Source organism: Cherax quadricarinatus, chromosome 62 (assembly GCF_038502225.1).
Source record: "Cherax quadricarinatus isolate ZL_2023a chromosome 62, ASM3850222v1, whole genome shotgun sequence".
NCBI lineage: Eukaryota > Metazoa > Arthropoda > Malacostraca > Decapoda > Parastacidae > Cherax > Cherax quadricarinatus.
Window position 1 is genome coordinate 6,282,880 of NC_091353.1, and position 21,999 is coordinate 6,304,878.

Consider the following 21,999-nt stretch of genomic DNA (forward strand, 5'->3'; position numbering starts at 1 on the left):
GGTAGTGTGCCTTTTTGTTCTTTAAAAAAAGTATATCTAGAATTGAATAACACATTCAGTGGAGGCCTTTTCACCTGCTATTAAATTTTTGGCCGGATTTTCAATCACATTTACCAAAAATCACTACATAGAGCTTTATAAGAACCTACTATAGTTTTGTGCAACATTTCTGCAACCTTTCTAGTGTCTTGCACCATGGAAGCCCAGCCTGAACCCAGGCTTCACTGTTGATTGCCTGTTCAACCAGGCTGTTACTGTTAGCAGCCTGCTAGGCCATATATCCATCACAACCTGGTTAATTTGGCACTTTGCAGAGGTAGTGAAAAGTAATGTTGATCTCATTTTCTTGCTCCCTTATTTTTGATCAACCTGTACCATTCTGCAAACCTAATTAACATCGTACCCTTGAAGTTATATTATTATTAAATTATTTTGAAGGAGGGATGTTAATGTTGCAGTTTAAAAACTGTAGTGTAAAGCACCCTTCTGGCAAGACGGTGATGGAGTGAATGATGGTGAAAGTTTTTCTTTTTCGGGCCACCCTGCCTTGGTGGGAATCGGCCAGTGTTAATAAAAAAAAAAAATATTTTGATAAAGTTTGTGTTGAGATTTTATAATTGTTACAGTGATGTACGGAAGGGTGGTGGAGTGGCGATGTATGTCAGAGAAAAATTTAAATTGTTGTCTTAGACATGATATAAGATTAGAAACATCGAACACAGAATCTGTTTGGCTACAGTTTCTCGAGGGATGTGACAGATTAATTTTGGGTGTGATTTATAGACCCCCAAACCTTGATAGCGAGTGCAGTAAGCTGTTATGGGATGAAATTCATAAGACATCTAGATATGAAAATGTTGTGATAATGGGAGATTTTAACTTTAGACAAATTGATTGGAACAGTATGACAGGAAATCTTGAGTTGAGTGACTTTCTTGATACAGTTCAAGATTGCTTTGTAGAACAGGCTGTGACAGAACCAACTAGAGGAAACAATCTGCTTGACTTGGTTCTTGCCAACAAAGATTCACTAATTAATAATCTTGAGGTTAATGATGAGTTTGGGGAAAGTAATCACAAATCACTTGGTTTCAATATATCATGGAATTACCCAGATAACTGCAATCAAATCTCTATCCCAGATTTTCGCTTGGCCGACTTCATGGGACTGAAAAATTACCTGGGTGGGCTAAATTGGGATGTCCTAACTATGGGTCAGGTAGGTGATCTTGGTTGCCAATATGACGTTTTTCAGAGCATAGTTCTAGCTGCCCAGCCAACTTTTGTTCCGAGTAGGGAAATTAGATCTAACAAAAATGGTCCCAAATGGATGAACAATAGATTAAAACATCTCATTGGTCAAAAGAGAGGCATATATAGGGGTATCAAAAGAGGGGATGGGCAGTTAAGAAATCAATATATACAATTAAAGAGATAAAAAAAAAAGGAATAAGAAAAGCAAAAAGGGATTATGAGGCTAAGGTCGCAAGGGATTCAAAGACTAACCCAAAAGGGTTCTTTCAGGTATACAGAAGTAAGATTAGGTCAGATCACTGACAGTGACAAGGATATGTGTGAAATTCTCAGTACCTACTTCCTCTCAGTTTTCACCCAGGAAAATACTAGCAATATTCCTGAAATAATAGATTATGTAGAACAGGATGATGATAAACTATGTACGATTGCTGTAACTAGTGACATGGTCCTCAGACAAATAGAGAAACTAAAACCTAACAAATTGCCAGGCCCTGATGAACTGTTTGCAAGGGTGTTAAAGGAATGTAAAGAGGAACTTAGCATACCTTTGGCTAATCTTTTAACATATCACTACAAACTGGCATAGTGCCTGATAAGTGGAAAATGGCAAATGTAATACCTATTTACAAGGCAGGTGACAGGTCCTTGGCTTCGAACTATAGACCAATAAGCCTTACCTCCATAGTGGGAAAATTTATGGAATCAATAATTGCCGAAGCAATTCATAGCCATCTTGATAGGCACAGATTGATTAATGAATCTCAACACGGTTTTACAAAGGGGCGTTCCTGTCTTACGAATTTACTAACTTTTTTCACTAAGGTGTTTGAGGAGTTAGATCATGGTAATGAATATAACATTGTGTATCTGGACTTCAGTAAGACTTTCGATAGTTCCACACCAGAGGCTATTGAGGAAACTTAAGGCACACGGAATAGGAGGAGAAATTTTTTCCTGGGTAGAGGCATGGCTGACAAATTGGCAGCAGAGAGTTTGCATAAATGGGGAGAAATCACATTGGGGGCACGTCACAAGCAGTATTCCTCAGGGGTCGGTGTTGGACCCATTGTTGTTCCCAATTTACATAAATGACTTCGATGAGGGAATAAATAGTGACATGAGCAAATTTGCTGATGACACCAAAATAGGCCGTCCAATTCATTCTAATGAGGACACTAGAGCACTCCAGGATGATTTGAAAAGACTGATGCAATGGTCGGAGAAGTGGCAGATGCAGTTTAATATTGACAAATGCAAAGTTCTAAAGGTTGGACAGTTAAATAACCATGCCACACATAAACTAAATAATGTAGATCTTAATACTACTGATTTGCGAAAAGGATTTAGGAGTTCTGGTTAGCAGTAATCTAAAACCAAGACAACAGTGCATTAGTGTTCGCAATAAAGCTAACAGAACTCTTGGCTTCATATCTAGAAGTATAAATAATAGAAGTCCTCAGGTTGTTCTTCAACTCTATATATCCTTGGTTAGGCCTCATTTAGACTATGCTGCTCAGTTCTGGTCACCGTATTACAGAATGGATATAAATGCTCTGGAAAACGTACAGAGGAGGATGACAAAGATGATCCCATGTATTAGAAATCTTCCCTATGAGGATAGACTGAGGGCCCTGAATCTGCACTCTCTCGATAGGCATAGAATTAGGGGGGGATATGATCGAGGTGTATAAATGGAAAACAGGAATAAATAAAGGGGATGTAAATAGAGTGCTGAAAACTTCCAGCCAAGACAGGACTCGCAGCAATGGTTTCAAGTTGGAAAAATTCAGATTCAGGAAGGATATAGGAAAGCATTGGTTTGGTAATGGTCGTGGATGAGTGGAACAAACTCCCGAGTACAGTTATTCAGGCTAAAACGTTGTGTAGTTTTAAAATTGTGTTAGATAAATACATGAGTAGGTGTGGGTGGGTGTGAGTTGGACCTGATTAGCTTGTGCTGCTGGGTCTGGTGCCATGCTCCATCCTTGAGTGGAGGTGACCAGACTGGGTGGGTCATTGGGCTAATCCAGGGGGGGGGACATGGACCTGCTCTGCATGGGTCAGTAGGCCTGTTGCAGTGTTCCTTCTTTCTTATGTTCTTGTGCAAATTATTTATATACATGTATGTAGGTTCTTGCTGACTTGCACAGTAAAATATAACTGATGTCAGTTCTATGTACACTACCAGTCTCGTTTATTTTTTGGCTGAAGTAGCATCAGATTTATTTTTGGTGAAATTGCATGAACCTGACTTAAATGATTCTTATAATTATAAGTAAATGCTAAACACAAAAGGGCCATACAGTGCTGCTGGGTAGTTGTGTGCTAAACGTGTAATATGTTTGATCAGAGACTTAAATAAAAGTCATTCTTCACCTCAAGACTTTTTTTGGTTCGTGATATTATTGGCATTGTTTGGCCAGCACAAGTTTAGAGCTTGCTTTTTTAATGTTAAGATTTGATTCACTTTTTTTCAGAATTGGCAACAGATTCCCACAAATTCAGAGCCAAGAAAGACCGAAAACAACAGCGAGCTTCATTCCGAGATGTAGTTCGCACGGTGGAGGAGGGAGAGTTACCGTGCGAAACAGTGTCAGTGGGGCCACAACACCAGAGACAAGAGTTACTGTTAGACACTTGGTCACTTAAGCTGCAATACTCGTCTTTGTGCCGTGCACTCGCCCAAGGACTTAGCACCCATATCACCTTCAATGTTGGGGTAAGTAGAATGAGCTGTTTGTGATAAGCAAAGTTTTTTTTTTTCCATTAAAGATGCATGTGCACGAAATTTGTTGTACAGTTGTTAACGCCTAGGTTCTGTTCTTGCCTCTTGACATCTTTTTTGCCTTTGGAGTTTTCTAATTTTTGGAGAATGGCCCAACAGAATCCATCGTAGTTATTTTGAAGAATTTGGTAGTATTTTTTATTACACTGATGGCCCAAGGTAAACTAAAAATCTTGATCACATTACCTTAAAATCTGCCTTTATAGAAGGGCTCAGATTTAGTGATTCAGTGTTCTCTTGAACTGCATTTCCCCACCTTACCCCACTTTCAATTTCAAGATGCTGTAATTCCAAGTTTCTGTAACTGAAATTTGATAAGCTGATTTCTGTGAATTTAGCTGAGCAGTTTCCATAAGCTCCTTTATGAAGATAATCTAACTTTCAGTCCAGCAACATCTCAAATTACAACCTCCCAACAACATCTCAAATTACAACCTCCTAGCAACATCTCAATTTACAACCTCCCAGCAACATCTCAATTTACAACCTCCCAGCAACATCTCAGTTTACAACCTCCCAGCAACATCTCAGTTTACAACCTCCTAGCAACATCTCAGTTTACAACCTCCCAGCAACATCTCAGTTTACAACCTCCCAGCAACATGCCAGTTTACAACCTCCCAGCAACATGCCAGTTTACAACCTCCCAGGAACATGCCAGTTTACAACCTCCCAGCAACATGCCAGTTTACAACCTCCCAGCAACATGCCAGTTTACAACCTCCCAGCAACATGCCAGTTTACAACCTCCCAGCAACATGCCAGTTTACAACCTCCCAGCAACATGCCAGTTTACAACCTCCCAGCAACATGCCAGTTTACAACCTCCCAGCAACATGCCAGTTTACAACCTCCCAGCAACATGCCAGTTTACAACCTCCCAGCAACATGCCAGTTTACAACCTCCCAGCAACATGCCAGTTTACAACCTCCCAGCAACATGCCAGTTTACAACCTCCCAGCAACATGCCAGTTTACAACCTCCCAGCAACATGCCAGTTTACAACCTCCCAGCAACATGCCAGTTTACAACCTCCTAGGGAGGTGTGGCTGCTCTGCCATTGTGATACGGGAAGCCTGCTAAATATTTCTCACTGGCAGTATTGGTGGTCTTTTCTAACTTACTATTGTGCAAAATGACTTAAATTTCGCAAACTTCATCTTGTATACAGTATATACTTTCCTGTGTTTGAGTTCCTCAATCCTATACTATTTCCTTTCTATTTTAGGAGGCCTTGTGTAAGACCAGGTGACAGTTGTAATTCTTAAACCATTAATGGACACAACACACTCCCTCTAGGCTCACTCATCTATTGTTCATTTGTGAATAACTGAGTATCTTAGAGTAAATATGAAAGTAGGAAAGGAAGACCAAGAAGATATTGTGAGGAAATGTCTAATAAATTTTCAGTTTATTAGAAGCTTCCTCGCTACAACTAATAAACATTTAATAAACTTTCAGTTTATTAAATGTTTATTAAACATTTAATAAATTTTCAGTTTATTAGATGTTTATTAGTTGTAGTGAGGAAGCTTCTAATAAATTGAAAGTTTATTAGATGTTTCCTCATACAATGTCTTCTTGGTCTTCCTTTGCTACTTTCATATTTACTTGACTGATGCATTGCATTAAATAATTTTTTTTTTCAACAAGTCAGCCATCTGCCACCAAGGCAGGGTTACCAAAAAAGAAAGAATATCCCCAGAAAGAAAATACTTTCATCATCATCCAACACTTTAACCTCACTCACACATAATCACTCTTTGCAGAGGCACTCAGATACGACAGTTTAGAAGTCCCTCCAAACTGTCAATATCCCAAACCCCTCCTTCAAAGTGCAGGCATTGTACTTCCTATTTCCAGGACTCCAGTCCAGCTAACCAGTTTCCTTGAATCCCTTCACTAAATATTACCCTGCTCACACTCCATCAGCTTGTCAGGTCCCAAAATCCATTCGTCTCCATTCAGTCCTATCTAACACACTTACACGTGCTTGCTGGAAGTCCAAGCCTCTCTCCCACTAAAGCTTACCCCCTCCCTCCAACCTTTTCAAGGACGACCCCTACCCTGCCTTCCGTCCCCTACAGATTTATACACTCTCCAAGTCATTCTACTTTGATTCATTGTCTCTAAATGATCAAACCACCTCAATAACCCCTCTTCAGCCCTCTGACTAATACTTTTAGTAACTCCACACCACCTAATTTCCACGCTTCGAATTCTCTGCGTAATATTTACACCACACGTTGCCCTTAGACAGGACATATCCAGCTGCCTCCTTGCTGCAGCATTTACAACCCAAGTTTCACACCCATATAAGAGTGTTGGTACCACTATACTTTCATACATTCCCTACTTTGCCATTGATAACATTTCTTGTCTCCACAAGATACCTGAATGCACCACTCTCCGTTTTTCCTTCACCAGTTCTATGGTTAACCTCATCCTTCATAAACCCATCCGCTGACAAGTCAACTCCCAAATATCTGAAAACATTCACTTCTTCCATACTCCCTCTCTCCAGTGTGATATCCAATTTTTCTTCAACTCATTTGATACCCTCATCACCTTATCTCTGCTTACTTTCAACTTTCTACCTTTACACACCCTCGCAAACTCGTCCATTAACCTTTGCAACTTTCCTTTAGAATCTCCCATAAGTACAGTATCATCAGCAAAAAGTAACTGTCGGCTCCCATTTTGTACTTGATTCCCCATAATTTAATTCCACCCCACTCTCCAGCACCTTTGCATTTACTTCTTTTACAACCCCATCTATAAATATATAAACAACCATAGTGACATTACACATCCCTTTCTAAGACCTACTTTTACTGGGAAGTATTCTTCCCTCTCCTACACACCCTAACCTGAGCCTCGCTATCCTCATTAAAATTCTTTACAACATTTAGTAACTTACTGCCTATTCCATACACTTGCAACATCTGCCACATTACTCTCTTATCCACTCTATCATATGCCTTTTCTAAATAATATTTTTTGTTAACGTATATTCATTATCTATTCAAGTGGTTAAAGAATACCGTTGAGGAGTTCTGAGAGTTTTTCTACACCTTGGCTGGCCTTAGACCAAGCATTGTTACATAATTGATTGGGCAATACAAGAATTCCTTGTATTTAAATGTTTTGTTTTACAAATAAGTATGGTAGTAGGTTGGTAGACAGCAACCACCCAGGGAGGTACTACCGTCCTGCCAAGTGAGTGTAAAATGAAAGCCTGTAATTGTTTTACATATTGGTAGTATTGCTGGTGTCTTTTTTGTTTGTCTCATACACATGCAAGATTTCAGGTATATCTTGCTACTTCTACTTGCACTTAGGTCACACTGCACATACATGTACAAGCATATATATATATACACACACCCTTCTGGGTTCTCTTCTATTTTCTTTTTAATTCTTGTTCTTGTTTATTTCCACTTGTCTCCATGGGGAAGTTGAACAGAATTCTTCCTCCGTAAGCCATGCTTGTTGTAAGAGGTGACTAAAATGCCGGGAGCAAGGGGCTATTAACCCTTTCTCCTGTATAAATTACTAAATTTAACCCTTAAACTGTCCAAACATAGATCTACATTTTTTCAACATTTGAAAGTATGTTAAAAAACGTAGATCTTTTTTTTTTTTTTTTTTTTTTTTTTTTTTTTTTTTTTTTTTTTACATTTGAAAACGTGTAAAAAAACTTCGATCTGTGTTTTTTTTTTTTTAAATATGTAAAAAACCGAAGATCTACTTTTGGAGCACTACGAATGTGAGCGTAAATCTGTTTGGACAGTTCAAGGGTTAAAAAGAGAAACTTTCGTTTTTCTTTTTGGGCCACCCTGCCTTGGTGGGATACGGCCGGTTTGTTGAAAGTACAGTGGACCCTCGACCAACGATGGCATCGTCTAACGTTAAATTCGACTAGCGATACATTTTAACGCAAAAATTTTGCCTCGACTAGCGCTAAAAAACTCGACCAACGCGATTCGTTCCGTCTGAGACACGTCCACTTGTGGCCAGTGTTTACAAGCCAGCCAGCCAGCCACCGCGGTCCCATCCAAATATACAATCGGAACATTTCATATTATCACAGCGTTTTTAGTGATTGCACCTGCAAAATAAGTCACCATGGGCCCCAAGAAAGCTTCTAGTGCCAACCCTACAGCAAAAAGGGTGAGAATTACTATGGATATGAAGAAAGAGATCATTGCTAAGTATGAAAGTGGAGTGCATGTCTCTGAGCTGGCCAGGTTGTACACAAAACCCCAATCAACCATCGTTACTATTGTGGCCAAGAAAACGGCAATCAAGGAAGCTGTTCTTGCCAAAGGTGCAACTATGTTTTCGAAACTGAGATCGCAAGTGATAGAAGATGTTGACAGACTGTTATTGGTGTGGATAAATGAAAAACATATAGCAGGAGATAGCATCTCTCAAGCGATCATATGTGAAAAGGCTAGGAAGCTGCATGAGGATTTAATTAGAAAAATGCCAGCAACTGGTGGTGATATGAATGAATTTAAGGCCAGCAAAGGTTGGTTTGAGAGATTTAAGAATCGTAGTGGCATACATAGTGTGATAAAGCATGGTGAGGCTGCCAGTTTGGACCAAAAAGCAGCTGAAAAATATGTGCAGGAATTCAAGGAGTACGTAGACAGTGAAGAATTGAAACCTGAACAAGTGTTTAATTGTGACACTGACAATGTTGTGAAACACTTTAGGAATGTCATAAAGGAACGGGAGGTACAGGCCTCTATGGACAGATATGTTGTGCGACAGAGGTCCAGTGACTCTCAAGCTAGTCCTAGTGGCATTAAAAGAAGGGAAGTAACCCCGGAAAAGGACTTGACACTTCAAGTCCTAATGGAAGGGGATTCCCCTTCTAAACACTAACACCATCCACACACTCCCCTCCTCCCATCCCATCAATCATCACCAGATCTTTAATAAAGGTAAGTGTCATGTAATTGTACATGTCTCCTTCAGTTTGTGTGTATTAAAATTAATATTTCATGTGGTAAAATTTTTTTTTTTCAATACTTTTGGGTGTCTTGCATGGATTAATTTGATTTCCATTATTTCTTATGGGGAAAATTAACTCGACTAACGATAATTTCGATTAACGATGAGCTCTCAGGAACGGATTAATATCGTTGGTCGAGGGTCCACTGTAGTAGTAGTTTATATATACACTCATCTGAGTTTTCTTTGATTTTATCTTAATAGTTCTTGTTCTTATTGCTTTTCCTTTTATATCCATGGGGAAGTGGAATAAGAATCATTCCTCCGTAAGCCATGCATGTTGTAAAAGTCGACTAAAATGCCGGGAACAGTGGGCTAGTAACCTCTTTTCCTGTATAGCCTACGTAAAAGAAAAAGAAGAAAACCATCAGAGTGGGATGTTTGAATGTGTGTGGATGTTGTGACTTTGTAAATGGTTCAAGTCGGACCGAAATGTCGTCATAAGCTCCTCTCTCGTTTGTGCGGGTTATAATAAAAAAAAATTGTGTATCGTTCCAGTCACTGCATTGTGCCTTTTTTTGTCAGTGATGTGCGAATGATAAGAAAGAGATAATTGTGGATGTTATGAATGAGAAGAAGCTGGATGTCCTGGCTTTAAGTGAAACAAAGCTGAAGGGGGTGGGAGAGTTTCAGTGGGGAGAAATAAATTGGATTAGGTCAGGGGTTTCAAATAGTTAGAGCTGAAGGAGTAGCAATAATGTTGAAGGATAAGTTATGGCAGGAAAAGAGGGAATATAAATGTATTAATTCAAGGATTATGTGGAGTAAAATAAGGGTTGGATGTGAAAAGTGGGTTATAGTAAGCATTTATGCACCTGGAGAAGAGAGAAGTGTAGAGGAGAGAGAGATTTTGGGAAGTGTGGAGTGAATGCATGGGGAGTTTTGAACCAAGTGTGAGAGTAATGGTGGTTGGGGATTTCAATGCTAAAGTGGGTAAAAATGTTCTGGAGGGAGTAGTAGGTAAGTTTGGGGTGCCAGGGGTAAATGAAGATGGGGAGCCTTTAATTGAGCTATGTGTAGAAAGAGGTTTGGTAATAAGTAATACAGTGGACCCTCGGGTAATGGCTGCATCGGCTAACGCCAAAATTGGATAGCGGCACGTTTTTGCGTCGGCTCAGCTAACGCCCAAGAACTCGGTTAAGGGCATTCGTCCTGAACGTGTTGGCGCAGCCTGAGCCCATGTAAAGTCAGTGTGCCATTATCTACAAGCCAGGGAAGACAATTCCTCACGTACATGCGATATATTTTGTATTATTCCATTGTTTTTAGTGCTTGTAACTGCTAAATAAGTCAGCTTGGACCCAAAGAAAGCTTCTAGTGCCAACCCTGTGGTAAAGAAAGAAAGAAATAATAGAATTCAAGAAAAAACTTGTAGCAAAGTACAAAAGTGGAGGATTAAGAGAGTGGGGTGAATGTGCCTTCTGCAGTGATTCAGTGATTATACGATATGTATGATACTAAAGCAGCAGGTATCGATAAAGGCTATAGTGCCAGCCAGCGATAAAGTGTATAATTAACCCTTAGATTGTTTCGGTCATATATATACGTCTTACGAGCCACCAGCCACCGTAGCACAAATTCTAGCGGCTTCAAATCAAGCAGGAGAAAGCTGGTAGGCCCACATGTTAGAGAATGGATCTCCATGGTCAGTGTTTACCTGGAGAGAGTTCCGGGGGTCAACACCCCCGCGGCCCGGTCTGTGACCAGGCCTCCTGGTGGATCAGAGCCTGATCAACCAGGCTGTTACTGCTGGCTGCACGCAAACCAAAGTACGAGCCACAGCCCGGCTGGTCAGGAACCGACTTTAGGTGCTTGTCCAGTGCCAGCTTGAAGACTGCCAGGGGTCTGTTGGTAATCCCCCTTATGTATGCTGGGAGGCAGTTGAACAGTCTCAGGCCCCTGACAATTATTGTATGGTCTCTTAACGTGCTAGTGACACCCCTGCTTTTCATTGGGGGGGATGTTGCATCGTCTGCCAAGTCTTTTGCTTGGTAGCGAGTGATTTTCGTGTGCAAGTTCGGTACTGTTCCCTCTAGGATTTTCCAGGTGTATATAATCATGTATCTCTCCCGCCTGCGTTCCAGGGAATACAGGTTTAGGAACCTCAAGCGCTCCCAGTAATTGAGGTGTTTTATCTTCGTTATGCACGCCGTGAAGGTTCTCTGTACATTTTCTAGGTCAGCAATTTCACCTGCCTTGAAAGGTGCTGTTAGTGTGCAGCAATATTCCAGCCTAGATAGAACAAGTGACCTGAAGAGTGTCATCATGGGCTTGGCCTCCCTAGTTTTGAAGGTTCTCATTATCCATCCTGTCATTTTTCTAGCAGATGCGATTGATACAATGTTATGGTCCTTGAAGGTGAGATCCTCCGACATGATCACTCCCAGGTCTTTGACGTTGGTGTTTTGCTCTATTTTGTGGCCAGAATTTGTTTTGTACTCTGATGAAGATTTAATTTCCTCGTGTTTACCATATCTGAGTAATTGAAATTTCTCATCGTTGAACTTCATATTGTTTTCTGCAGCCCACTGAAAGATTTGGTTGATGTCCGCCTGGAGCCTTGCAGTGTCTGCAATGGAAGACACTGTCATGCAGATTCGGGTGTCATCTGCAAAGGAAGACACGGTGCTGTGGCTGACACCCTTGTCTATGTCAGATATGAGGATGAGGAACAAGATGGGAGCGAGTACTGTGCCTTGTGGAACAGAGCTTTTCACTGTAGCTGCCTCGGACTTTACTCTGTTGACTACTACTCTGTGTTCTGTTAGTGAGGAAATTATAGATCCATCGACCGACTTTTTCTGTTATTCCTTTAGCACGCATTTTGTGCGCTATTACGCCATGGTCACACTTGTCGAAGGCTTTTGCAAAGTCTGTATATATTCCATCTGCTTTCTTTTTGTCTTCTAGTGCATCTAGGACCTTGTTGTAGTGATCCAATAGTTGAGACAGACAGGAGCGACCTGTTCTAAACCCATGTTGCCCTGGGTTGTGTAACTTGTGGGTTTTTAGATGGGTGGTGATCTTGCTTCTTAGGACCCTTTCAAAGATTATGATATGGGATGTTAGTGCTATCGGTCTGTAGTTCTTTGCTGTTGCTTTACTGCCCCCTTTGTGGAGTGGGGCTATGTCTGTTGTTTTTAGTAACTGTGGGATGACCCCCGTGTCCATGCTCCCTCTCCATAGGATGGTAATGGCTCGTGATAGGGGCTTCTTGCAGTTCTTGATGAACACGGAGTTCCGTGAGTCTGGCCCTGGGGCAGAGTGCATGGGCATGTCATTTATCGCTTGTTCGAAGTCATTTGGCGTCAGAATAACATCGGAGAGGATAACATCGGGGAGCAAGTGGTGCATTGTGGGAATGCCATTTCAGTAGTCCTTGTTCAGCAGGCCTAGCGGTAAGAAATATGTGACCCCCGCAAATCTGGGACTACTCTTCCTAAGCGATGCTCTAACACAGATGGGAGTGTCAGTGAAGATCAATTTCATGGCTTTGAGGAGTTTGTGACCAAAAGCAATGCCAAGGATACCAGAAGAATGAAGGAGAATGAGAGAGAAAGATAATTAGATAGTAGGATGGAGGGGAACCAAGCATCTGACCCAATTGTTTTGACAGGCAGTAGGGGGAGTGAGTAATGAGACAATGTCATTTTGACAGCTGACGACCCTGACTCAGAACAATTAGAAGTCCACACACAACACAAGCTTGAAGATAATAGCAGTTACATGAAAGTATCCAGTGACTATATATGTGTATATATATTACAGAAACCAGAAGTAAGGAAGGACGAGATGAAAGGAAGGAAAGGAGGAGGGAAGGAAGGTAGGAAAGGAATGCAGGAAGGTAGGAAGGAAGGAATGATGACGCACGACCATTTACCTAGGATAACTGCCATGGGGAAGTGGAATAAGAATCTTTCCTCCATAAGCCATGCGTGTTGTAAAAGTCGACTAAAATGCTGGGAACAATGGGCTAGTAACCCCTTTTCCTGTAATAATTACTAAAAAGAATAAGAAGAAAATTGTCAAAGTGGAAAGTCTGAATGTGCGTGGATGTTGTGCAAATGATAAGAAAGAGATGATTGTGGATGTTATGAATGAGAAGAAGCTGGATGTCATGGCTTTAAGTAAAACAAAGCTGAAAGGGGTGGGAGAGTTTCAGTGGAGAGGAATAAATGGGATTAGGTCAGGGATTTCAAATAGAGCTAAAGAAGGAGTAGCAATAATGTTGAAGGATAAGTTATGGCAGGAAAAGAGGGACTATAAATGTATTAATTCAAGGATTATGTGGAGTAAAATAAAGGTTGGATGTGAAAAATGGGTTATAGTAAACGTATATGCACCTGGAGAAGAGAAAAGTGTAGAGGAGAGAGAGATTTTGGGAAATGTTGAGTGAATGTGTGGGGAGTTTTGAACCAAGTGTGAGCGTAATGGTGGTTGGGGATTTCAAGGCTAAAGTGGGCAAAAATGTTGTGGAGGGAGTAGTAGGTAAATTTGGGGTGCCAGGGGTAAATGAAAATGGGGAGCCTTTAATTAATTGAGGTATGTGTAGAAAGAGGTTTGGTAATAAGTAATACATATTTTATGAAGAAGAGGATAAATAAATATACAAGGTATGATATAGCACATAATGAAAGTAGTTTGTTAGATTATGTATTGGTGGATAAAAGGTTGATGGGTAGGCTCCAGGATGTACATGTTTATAGAGGGGCAACTGATATATCGGATCATTATCTAGTTGTAGCTACAGTTAGAGTAAGAGGTAGATGGGAAAAGAGGAAAATGGCAACAACAAGCAAGAGGGAGGTAAAAGTGTATAAACTAAGGGAGGAGGAAGTTCGGGTGAGATGTAAGCAACTATTGGCAGAAAGGTGGGCTGGTGCAAATACGAGTAGTGGGGGGGGGGGGGGTTGAAGAGGGTTGGAATAGTTTTAAAAATGCAGTATTTGAATGGGGGGCAGAAGTTTATGGTTATAGGACAGTGGGTGCAGGAGGAAAGAGGAATGATTGGTGGAATGAAGAAGTAAAGGGTCTGATAAAAGAGAAGAAGTTAGCTTATGAGAGGTTTTTACAAAGCAGAAGTGTTGTAAGAAGAGTAGAGTATATGGAGAGTAAAAGAAAGATGAAGAGAGTGATGAGAGAGTGCAAAAGGAGAGCAGATGATAGAGTGGCAGAGGTACTGTCAAGAAATTTTAATGAAAATAAGAAAAAATTCTAGAGTTAAAAAAGTTAAGAATGCCTAGGGAACAAATGGATTTGTCAGTTAAAAACAGAGTAGGGGAATTAGTAGAGGGGGAGATGGAGGTTTTGAGTAGATGGCGAGAATGTTTTGAGGAACTTTTAATTGTCGACGAAGAAAGGGAAGCAGTAATTTCATGCATTGGCCAGGGAGGTATACCATCTTTTAGGAGTGAAGAACAGGATATGAGTGGCGGAGGTGCGTGAGGCATTACTTAGAATGAAAGGGGGTAAAGCAGCTGGAACTGATGGGATCATGACAGAAATGTTAAAAGCAGGGGGGATAAAGTGTTGGATTTGTTGGTATTTTTGCTTAATAAATGTATGAAAGAGGGGAAGGTACCTAGGGATTGGCAGAGAGCATGTATAGTCTTTATATAAAGGGAAAGGGGACAAAAGGGATTGTAAAAAATTATAGAGGAATAAGTTTACTGAGTATACCAGGAAAAGTGTACAGTAGGGATATTATTGAAAGAATTTGAGGCAAGGCATAATGTAGGATTGCGGATAAGCAAGAAGGTTTCAGAGTGGGTAGGGGATGTGTAGATCAAGTGTTTACATTGAAGCATATATGTGAACAGTATTTAGATAAAGGTAGGGAAGTTCTTATTGCATTTATGGATTTAGAAAAGGCATATGATAGTGGATAGGGGAGCAATGTGGCAGATGTTGCAAGTATATGGAATAGGTAGTAAGTTACTAAATGCTGTAAAGAGTTTTTATGAGGATAGTGAGGCTCAGGTTAGGGTGTGTAGAAGAGAGGGAGACTACTTCCCAGTAAAAGTAGGTCTCAAACAGGGATGTGTAATGTCACCATGGTTGTTTAATATATTTATAGATGGGGTTGTAAAAGAAGTAAATGCTAGGGTGTTTGGGAGAGGGGTGAGATTAAATTATGGGGAATCAAATACTAAATGGGAATTGACACAGTTGCTTTTGCTGATGATACTGTGCTTATGGGAGATTCTAAAGAAAAATTGCAAAGGTTAGTGGATGAGTTTGGAGTGTGTGTAAAGTTAGAAAGTTGAAAGTGAACATAGAAAAGAGTAAGGTGATGAGGGTATCAAATGATTTAAATAAAGAAAAATTGGATATCAAATTGGGGAGGAGTATGGAAGAAGTGAATGTTTTCAGATACTTGGGAGTTGACGTGTCGGCGGATGGATTTATGAAGGATGAGGTTAATCATAGAATTGATGAGGGGAAAAAAGGTGACTGGTGCATTGAGGTATATGTGGAGACAAGAAAACATTATCTATGGAAGTAAAGAAGGGAATGTATAAAAGTATAGTAGTACCAACACTCTTATATGGGTGTGAAGCTTGGGGTGTGAATGCAGCAGCGAGGAGGCGGTTGGAGGCAGTGGAGATGTCCTGTCTAAGGGCAATGTGTGATGTAAATATTATGCAGAAAATTCGGAGTGTGGAAATTAGGAGGTGTGGAGTTAATAAAAGTATTAGTCAGAGGGCTGAAGAGGGGTTGTTGAGGTGGTTTGGTCATTTAGAGAGAATGGATCAAAGTAGAATGACATGGAGAGCATTTAAATCTGTAGGGGAAGGAAGGCGGGGTAGGGGTCGTCCTCGAAGAGGTTGGAAGGAAGGGGTAAGGGAGGTTTTGTGGGCGAGGGGCTTGGACTTCCAGCAGGCGTGCATGAGCGTGTTCGATAGGAGTGAATGGAGACGAATGGTATTTGGGACCTGACGATCTGTTGGAGTGTGAGCAGGGTAATATTTAGTGAAGGGATTCAGGGAAAACCAGTTATTTTTATATAGCTGGACTTGAGTTCTGGAAATGGGAAGTACAATGCCTGCACTCTAAAGGAGGGGTTTCGGGATATTAGCAGTTTGGAGGGATATGTTGTGTCTCTTTATACGTATACGCTTCTAAACTGTTGTGTTCTGAGCACCTCTGCAAAAAGTGATTGTATGAGTCAGGTGAAAGTGTTGAACGATTAAAGTATTTTCTTTTTGGGGATTTTCTTTCTTTTTGGGTCACCCTGCCTCTGTGGGAGACGGCCGACTTGTTAAAAAAAAAAAAAAAAAAAAAACTTTGAAGAAAACTGCTCAGATAAGTTTTGTCTTTGCACTTAAAAAAAAAAAACCCACAAAAATGCAAACACACTCGTTTTATGTGTGAGGAATGTAAAACACCATTGTGTATGAAACATGTTTCAAAGAGTTCTGCAAGCTGCAGAACTTCTAGGAACATGTCCAGTGACTGTACATACGTATATACAGTGGAACCTCAAATATCTAACTTTCTTCAGTCCAGAAGGCTGTTTGAGTGCCTTTACCGAATGAATTTATTCCCATCAGGAATAATGTAAATTAGATTAGTCCATTTCAGACTCTCAAAAATACACTTATATGTACATTGTACCTTTGGACTCGCAGGCCACATAAGTTACCTGAAAAAATAAAATAGTGAAAAAACAAGAAACCTTGGAATGCAAGTAAACCAAAGTTTACCGGGTGAGCGGCACTTGCTGCTGTTGCCATACACGACTCATTTTCTGACAACTTTATGCCTCTGTATCTCGGTAGGTACTGATCACAAAGAAGTTTTTTTGGGGCTTAAAACAATCAGAAAATTAATCTTAACATTTTTATAAGATTTTTTTTTTTTTTTTTGTAAATTCTTCGACACCAGGAGACACTTCAGGATTTGGGGTTGCGACAGTCAAAGGGTTAACAGTGTAACAAATAAGTTAAGCGAGTAAGCGATAGAAAAATGACATGAAAGTAACTCTCCAGTGTTGTTAGATGTGTATTGGGCCTCTGAACATACACCAGCCTGTTATCTTCCACCACCCTGCACCTCTGCCGGCATCTCCTCCATCAAACTAATTAAACTAGCATCTCCTCCAAGGTAAGTGTAAATATAAAAGTGTAAGTATAAGAGTAAATATAAGTGTAAATATAAAAGGACCCCAGTGGAAATATGCAAGTCACTCTGACTTTTTTGGGTTATCCTAGGTACTTTACACATATGCTGCTATGTATGATAATCTATGTACGTAACTGTATTTGTGTATACCTGAATAAAGTTGCTTACTTATTTATAAATTAAAATGTAAATCTTTCTTATTTATAAATTAAAATGTAAATATTTCTTATTTATAAATTACATACATTGTTCCAGTGTGATAGTGTTGGTGGGTTCTGCTGGTGCCTCCACCTCCACTATGTACGGCTTCTCTCAGTGGCCCTTATAAGCCCATCAACAACACTTACACCCCTTTACTCCTCTCGTACATTATGACATACTTTATTCATTCTAGAGTATATGTCATGTTTCTATGCTATTAACATTGTTTATTATGTCATATTAGATGAATTGTGATAGATAAATAAGCTGTAGAGATATTAGCATCATATTGAAGCATAATAAACTTGTCTCCCTCTTGCCTCCTACTTGTCTTCCATACACCAACAAGAGTCAATAAAGGTAACTGTGATGTTGAGTGTTCATTTATCTATTTTATTAGTGCTTTATATTTATTTGTCATTGTCTTCTGTATGTATATGTTTTTTTTTTTTTTCAACAAGTCGGCCGTCTCCCACCGAGGCAGGGTGACCCAAAAAGAAAGAAAACCCCCAAAAAGAAAATACTTTCATCATTCAACGCTTTCACCTCGCTCACACATAATCACTGTTTTTGCAGAGGTGCCCAGAAAACAACAGTTTAGAAGTATATACATATAAAAATACACAATATATCCCTCCAAACTGCCAATATCCCAAACCCAAACTGATTAATTGGATTTCCATTACTTCTTATGGGGAAAATTAATTCAGCTTAAGGCAAAATCGGTAAAATGCAAGCCCTCTGGAATGGATTAATGCCATTACCCGAGGGTCCACTGTACGTATTTTACGAAAAACAGGATAAATGAGTGTACACGGTATGATAGAGCACATAATGAAAGTTTGTTAGATTATATATTGGTGGATAAAAGGTTGATGGATTGGCTTCAGGATGTACATGTTTATAAAGGGGCAACTGATATATAGGATGATTATTTGTAGCTACAGTTAGAGTAAGAGGTAGATGGGACGAAAGGAAAATGGAAACAAGAAGTAAGAGGGAAGTGAAAGTGTATAAACTTAGGGAGGAGAAAGTTAGGGTGAGATATAAGCACCTATTGGCAGAAAGGTGGGCTAGTGCAAGTATGAGTGGTGGGGGGGATTGAAGAGGGTTGGAATAGTTTTAAAAATGCAGCATTAGAATGTGGGGCAGAAGTTTGTGGCTATAGGAGGGTGGGTGCAGGAGGAAAGAGGAGTGACTGGTGGAATGATGAAGTAAAGGGTGTGATATAAGAGAAAAAGTTAGCTTATGAGAGGTTTTTACAAAGCAGAAGTGTTATAAGAAGAGTAGAGTATATGGAGAGTAAAAGAAAGGTGAAGAGAGTGGTGAGAGAGTACAAAAGGAGGGCAGATAATAGTGGGAGAGGCACTGTCAAGAAATTTTAAAGAAAACAAGAAAAACTTTTGGAGTGAGATGAACAAGTTAAGAAAGCCTAGGGAACGAATGGATTTGTCAGTTAAAAACAGAAGTTACTAGATGGGGAGCTGGAGGTATTGGGTAGATGGCGGAAATATTTTGAGGAACTTTTAAATGTCGACAAAGAAAGGGAGGCAGTCATTTCATGCACTGGCCAGGGAGGTATAGCATCTTTTAGGAGTGAACAAGAGCAGAAGCATGTGTATAAAGATACACAACGTATCCCTCCAAACGGCCAGTATCCCAAACCCCTCCTTTAAAGTGCAGGCATTGTACTTCCCATTTCCAGGACTCCAGTCCAGCTGTATAAAAATAACCGGTTTCCCTGAATCCCTTCACTAAATATTACCCTGCTCACACTCCAACAGCTCGTCAAGTCCCAGATACCATTCGTCTCCCTTCACTCCTATCTAACACGCTCACACATGTTTACTGGAAGTCCACGCCCCTTGCCCACAAAACTTCCTTTACCCCCTTACTTAAACCTTTTCGAGGACGACCCCTACCCTGCCTTCCTTCCCTTACAGATTTATATGCTATCCATGTCATTCTACTTTGATTCATTCTCTCTAAATGACGAAACCACCTCTTCAGCCCTCTGACTAATACTTTATTAACTCCACATCTCCTAATTTCCACACTCCGAATTTTCTGCATAATATTTACACCACACATTGCCCTTAGACAGGACATCTCCACTGCCTCCAACTGCCTCCTCGCTGCAGCATTTACAATCCTAGCTTCACACCTATATAAGAGTATTGGTACTGCTATACTTTCGTACATTCCCTTCTTTGCCTCCATAGATAACGTTTTTTGTCTCCACATATACCTCAACGTACCACTCTCCTTTTTTCCTCCATCAATTCTATAATTAACCTCAACCTTCATAAATCCATCCGCTGACACATCAACTCCCAAATATCTGAAAACATTCACGTCTTCCATACTCCTCCTCTTCAATTTGATATCCAATTTTTCTTTATCTCAGTCATATGATACTCTCATCGCCTTACTCTTTTCTGTGTTCACTTTCAACTTTCTACCTTTGCACACACTCCCAAACTTGTCCACTAACCTTTGCAATTTTTCTTTAGAATCTCCCATAAGCACAGTATCATCAGCAAAAAGCAACTGTGTCAATTCCCATTTTGTATTCAATTCCCCATAATTTAATCCCACCCCTCTCTCGAACACCCTAGCATTTACTTCTTTTACAACCCCATCTATAAATGTATTAAACAACCATGGTGACATTACACATCTCTGTCTAAGACCTACCTTTAGCGGGAAGTAATCTCCCTCTCTTCTACACATCCCCTACCCAATCTAAAACCTCCTTGCTCATCTGCAATCCTACATTCTGTCTTGCCTCAAATTCTTTCAATAATAACCCTACCATACACTTTCCCTGGTATACTCGGTAAACTTCTTCCTCTATAATTTTTGCAGTCTCTCTTGTCCCCCTTCCCTTTATATAAAGGGAGTATACATGCTCTCTGCCAATTCCTAGGTACCTTCCAACAGACTTATTCCCCTATGATTTTTGCACTTTTGTCTCCTTTGCCTTTATAAAAACGAACTATGCTTGCTCTCTGCCAGTCCCTAGGTACCTTACCCTCTTCCGTACATTTATTAAAAGCACTAACCACTCGAAAACTATATCCCCACCTGCTTTTAACATTTCTATTTTTATCCCATCAATCTCAGCTGCCTTACCCCCTTTCATTCTACTTTCATTTCCGACAAACCAGCCTTATTCCACCAAGGTAGGGTGGCCCAAAAAGAAAAACGAAGGTTTCTCTTTTTAAATTTAGTAATTTATACCAGAGAAGGGGTTACTAGCCCCTTGCCCCCAGCATTTTAGTCACCTCTTACAACACGCATGGTTTACAGAGGAAGAATTCTGTTCCACTTCCCCATGGAGATAAGAGGAAATACACAAGAACAGGAACCAGAAAAAAAGCAGAAAACCCAGAGGGGTGTGTATATATATGCTTGTACATGTATGTGTAGTGTGACCTCAGTGCAAGTGGAAGTAGCTAGATGTACCTGAGACAGAAAAAAAGGACACCAGCAATCCTACCATCATGTAAAACAATTACAGGCTTTCGTTTTACACTCACTTGGCAGGACGGTAGTACCTCCCTTGGTGGTTGCTGTTTACCAACCTACTACCTAAAACTCAGTAAACTTATTCCTCTATAATTTTTACAAAAATCTCTTTTGTCTCCCTTCCCTTTATATAAAGGGGCTATACATGCTCTCTGCCAATCCCTAGGTCTTCTTTTCTTTCAACACATCGGCCATATCCCACCGAGGCAGGGTGGCCCAAAAAGTAAAACGAAAGTTTCTCCTTTTACATTTAGTAATATATACAGGAGAAGAGGTTACTAGCCCCTTGCTCCCGGCATTTTAGTCGCCTCTTACAACACGCATGGCTTACGGAGGAAGAATTCTGTTCCACTTCCCCATGGAGATAAGAGGAAATAAAAAAGAAATAGAACTAGAAAGATAATAAAAGAAAACCCAGAGGGGTGTGTGTATATATATATGCTTTTACATGTATGTGTAGTGTGACCTAAGTGTAAGTAGAAGTAGCAAGATGTACCTGAAATCTTGCATGTTTATGAGACAGAAAAAAGGACACCAGCAATCCTACCATCATGTAAAACAATTACAGGCTTTCGTTTTACACTCGCTTGGCAGGACGGTAGTACCTCCCTGGGCGGTTGCTGTCTACCAACCTACTACCTAAAACTCAGTAAACTTATTCCTCTTTAATTTTTACAATCTCTTTTGTCCCCCTTCCCTTTATATAAAGGGGCTATACATGCTCTCTGCCAATCCCTAGGTACCTTCCCCTATTTCATACATTTATTAAACAAAAATACCAACCACTCCAACACTGTATCCTCCCCTGCTTTTAATAATTCTGTCATAATCCCGTTAATTCCAGCTGCTTTACCCCCTTTAATTCTACATAATGCCTCGCTCGCCTCCCCCACACTCGCATCCTGTTCTTCTTCACTCCTAAAAGATGGTATACCTCCCTGGCCAGTGCATGAAATTACCGCTTCCCTTTCTTCATCGACATTACTCTCCATATATACTCTACTCTTATAACACTTCTGCTTTGTAAAAACCTCTCATAAGCTACCTTTTTCTCTTTTATCACACCCTTTACTTCATT

At 40.2% G+C, this 21,999-nt stretch overlaps 1 protein-coding gene across 2 annotated transcripts in view; it reads left to right on the forward strand.

The window, feature by feature from the left end:
• Nucleotides 1–21,999, forward strand: part of Ifrd1 (Interferon-related developmental regulator 1) — a 65,803-nt gene that overhangs the window by 37,457 nt on the left and 6,347 nt on the right. For both annotated transcript variants that reach the window (XM_070098354.1, XM_070098355.1), the window contains one exon: nucleotides 3,735–3,976. In XM_070098354.1, coding sequence (XP_069954455.1) covers nucleotides 3,735–3,976 — 242 coding nt within the window. The remainder of the gene's footprint in view (nucleotides 1–3,734; nucleotides 3,977–21,999) is intronic.